Here is a 3169-nt window from a genome sequence, read left to right as displayed (position 1 = left end):
CGATATTTTTAAATAACTATAACATAGGGCTAACGTATCAAACGGTACAGTTAAAACGGTGTTTTCCGGACGTGTTGGGACATTTTGTCCTATTGTGTTATCTGTGAGTGCTCAAGAATGGGTTTCAAGGAGTTTTTATTGTTTTTCCTAATCAGCAGTGTTACTGGACAGATTCGTAAGTTATGTAATCTTTTTAATGTAAATGTGACAGTTTAGATGGATATTAGAGTGCGCTAAAATGCTGAACCGATCTCGATGTAAGCATAGTAGAGGATAGTCTGGAACACAAAGGGTACTTACTTTTTATCCACGCGAACGGATCCGCGGGCGAAAGCTAGTTTATGATAATATGGATTTAGATAAATACATTTTAGTAAATTTGATATACTTTAAATTATAAAGCCCCAAACTAGTAACGTAGATTTGCTGTTGTCAACTTTTAATCAACGCAAGAGGAGAGGCACATAAAGAAGATTATTCTCTCTTGCTGTCTCCTTCTTCGTTAAATACATTTCCCATTCCCATAATAATCAAAGGGTAGGAAGGAAAAGAGAACTTAAATTATACCTTCAACATGTACATTGTACGCGAATTGCTTCCATTTACCGCGTGTGTAGGGAGGAGCAGCTGCATCCCACTCCTAGGGAAACAATGTAGACTTAATAATTACTACATATAAAACCATATTGTTGGCAACACCTACATCTAGTCTTCTTAAACATCAGCTGGCCACGCCCGTGTCAGTTTTTAAGTAAAATTCATTATTTTTCATTTATTCATATAAGTATACACAACAGCTAATTTAATTACATAAGAAAATAGAACAAGTATACCCAATTTTTTAATTTGGTTTTATTTTATTTTTGAAGCAACTTTTTGATAGGTGAAAAATATCTACATCGCTGAAATGTTCATTGTACAGGTGGGGTAATCGAGTTAAAATGGAATTTTTACCATAATTAGTTCGGTGAAATGGAACGTAAAACAATATAGTTTGGACGTAATCGCATTTCTCAAACTTAAAATGTTAGTTAGTTAGTAGATTTGAAATAAGACAAATTTACAAAAGAAGTAGTTACACTTGACACTTCATTTGAAATATTTTTTGTCATAACTAACGCTATCTATTGATAAATCCTCAAAACATATCCGTTTCATTGTATTTAAATTTACTACCAATAGATGTCACCGTGCTTCTTAATATTATAAATGCGAAATTTTAGATGGATGGATGTTTTGTTTTGATGAAATTTGTCATAGAACATATAGGCTACTTACTTTAAAGTAATAAGATAGATAAGTTTGTTATACGACAGGTATCTTACTAATATTATATCCGATTGTTGGGATGGAGGGCTGTTTGTTAGAGGTTGTAGCCTAAACGGCTGAACGGATTTCTATGAAATTTAACAATATGTAGAGGGTACTCTGGAAGAAGTCATAGGATATATACTTTTGTTTTCAAAGGGCAAAAATTAGTTAAACAACATCTGATATTGAAAATTGTATATTGTAACACTGATTAGTTTATTTTCTAATAAAAGTTGGTGAACAAATATTCACTATTTCTCGTCTATTTTTGACAATGTTAACTCGAGCCACATCTAACAAATTTGTGTCATAAACATTTACCAAAAAGTCAATTTAAATCTGTCACAAATACATCCAACATTAATAAAATTGTAAATAGATAAACGTAAGTATTGTTAAATATTAACATATAAAATAAATCTTATATTTTAAGTATTAGATATTCTTTAAAATAATTATCTTTGGATATTAACCTAACCTATAAAGTTATACATTTGTAACTGTTCCAAAATTAATGAAATTGAAGGAAAAACGCTTTGGTTCTTAACCTACGATAGTAGTTCGATATCTTTACGTAGTTGCCTTAGAGTTTGTCTAAATAAGATAGATTAGTTTGATTAATGACGCATATGAAGTATCGAATTCAATTTATATGAAGGCTGCCGTACTTAGACAGGTATCGTAGTGACGAAACACGCAGCGAACAATTATGAACTATTGATATTCGGTTTAAATAATTATCGAACTCAACTAAAATTATTATTTCCTTATTCACTAATTTAGAGGACTATTCTAGTATTGATTATAGTGTAGACAATTTAGCCATGACAGAAATAATAGCGAAATCCAATTCGATTACGTACGGCTTTAGTAGTAATAAATATTTACTTACTCTAATTATTTGTAATGATTCTACAGGTCATTACCAATTTGAGAAAACAGTACTTTTTTAATTAATAAGTTATAACTATGAATCTATCGATTCCAACTTCTATAAGAATAAAAATCGAAAATTGAAAAAATTCATGGTTTTACACAACCCATCTCTACTAAATTGTCAAACTAATCTATCTTATTTAGACAAACTATAATGTTACTTTTAAAGTAATAACAAGTATTTTTAATATATTAACAATGGTAATTTTCGATTTTTTGTAATATCTTTTAAAATCAATGTATCGAAATATCTAAAATTATTTGTATCCAGTTATCGGAAAACATAACTGTTATCGCTAACATAAAGGTAGGGCATTCATTTGAAAGTCATATGACGATTTTAGATAATAATTATTTATGTAACACTTATGGAAATATAATTTTTAAATAATATCACATATGTACGAATATTCAACATCAACACATCCCCACTAAGAGAGAACCTACCCTATGTTTGGGGTGACTGGGATATAGTTAACCATTTTTTTTTTCGAAGCGGAATGCGTTACGCATAGCCATGTATTACACGTCCTTACTAAGCACTAAGGTGGAACCTACTCTAAGTTAGAAGTGACTAGGCCATAGTCAAACACACTGCGTGTTGAAAAATGAAAAAATGAAAATGAAAAAATATTTGTTAAACCAAAAAGATTGTACAAAACAAATAACTTTGACAATACCTTAAAATTATACATAACAGGAAGTTAAAATAGTCGTTATTTTAAGTTATTCTAGCTAAGCTTATCTGGTGATGGCTACACTAGGCAATGCCTGTATCGTGGCCACCGGAATTCACAGATACAATATATTCTGACCACAAAATTACATAAACCCACTCTCACGGCAGTGTTTTAGTATTTAATCATAAGTTAATCAAGTTTAAACGTTGACTTCACACACTTTGAATTTCTTAACGATAGAT

The 3169-nt window shown here is 30.3% G+C and overlaps 1 protein-coding gene across 2 annotated transcripts in view; it reads left to right on the top strand.

Annotated features, from left to right (window-relative positions):
- The window catches only part of LOC106107487 (transferrin-like), a 15975-nt gene continuing 12806 nt past the window's right edge, over positions 1-3169 (top strand). Inside the window, exon 1 of one of the 2 annotated variants that reach the window (XM_013288359.1) lies at positions 1-175. In XM_013288359.1, coding sequence (XP_013143813.1) covers positions 118-175 — 58 coding nt within the window. In that variant the 5' untranslated portion in view covers positions 1-117. Of the gene's footprint in view, positions 176-1594; positions 1697-3169 lie in introns of those variants that run through there. The other variant, XM_013288360.1, reaches the window with a different exon arrangement.

Source organism: Papilio polytes, unplaced genomic scaffold (genome assembly GCF_000836215.1).
Source record: "Papilio polytes unplaced genomic scaffold, Ppol_1.0 DF822067.1, whole genome shotgun sequence".
Lineage (NCBI taxonomy): Eukaryota > Metazoa > Arthropoda > Insecta > Lepidoptera > Papilionidae > Papilio > Papilio polytes.
The sequence above is the reverse complement of the archived record's forward strand: the minus strand, read 5'-3'. Positions and strand labels throughout refer to the sequence as shown.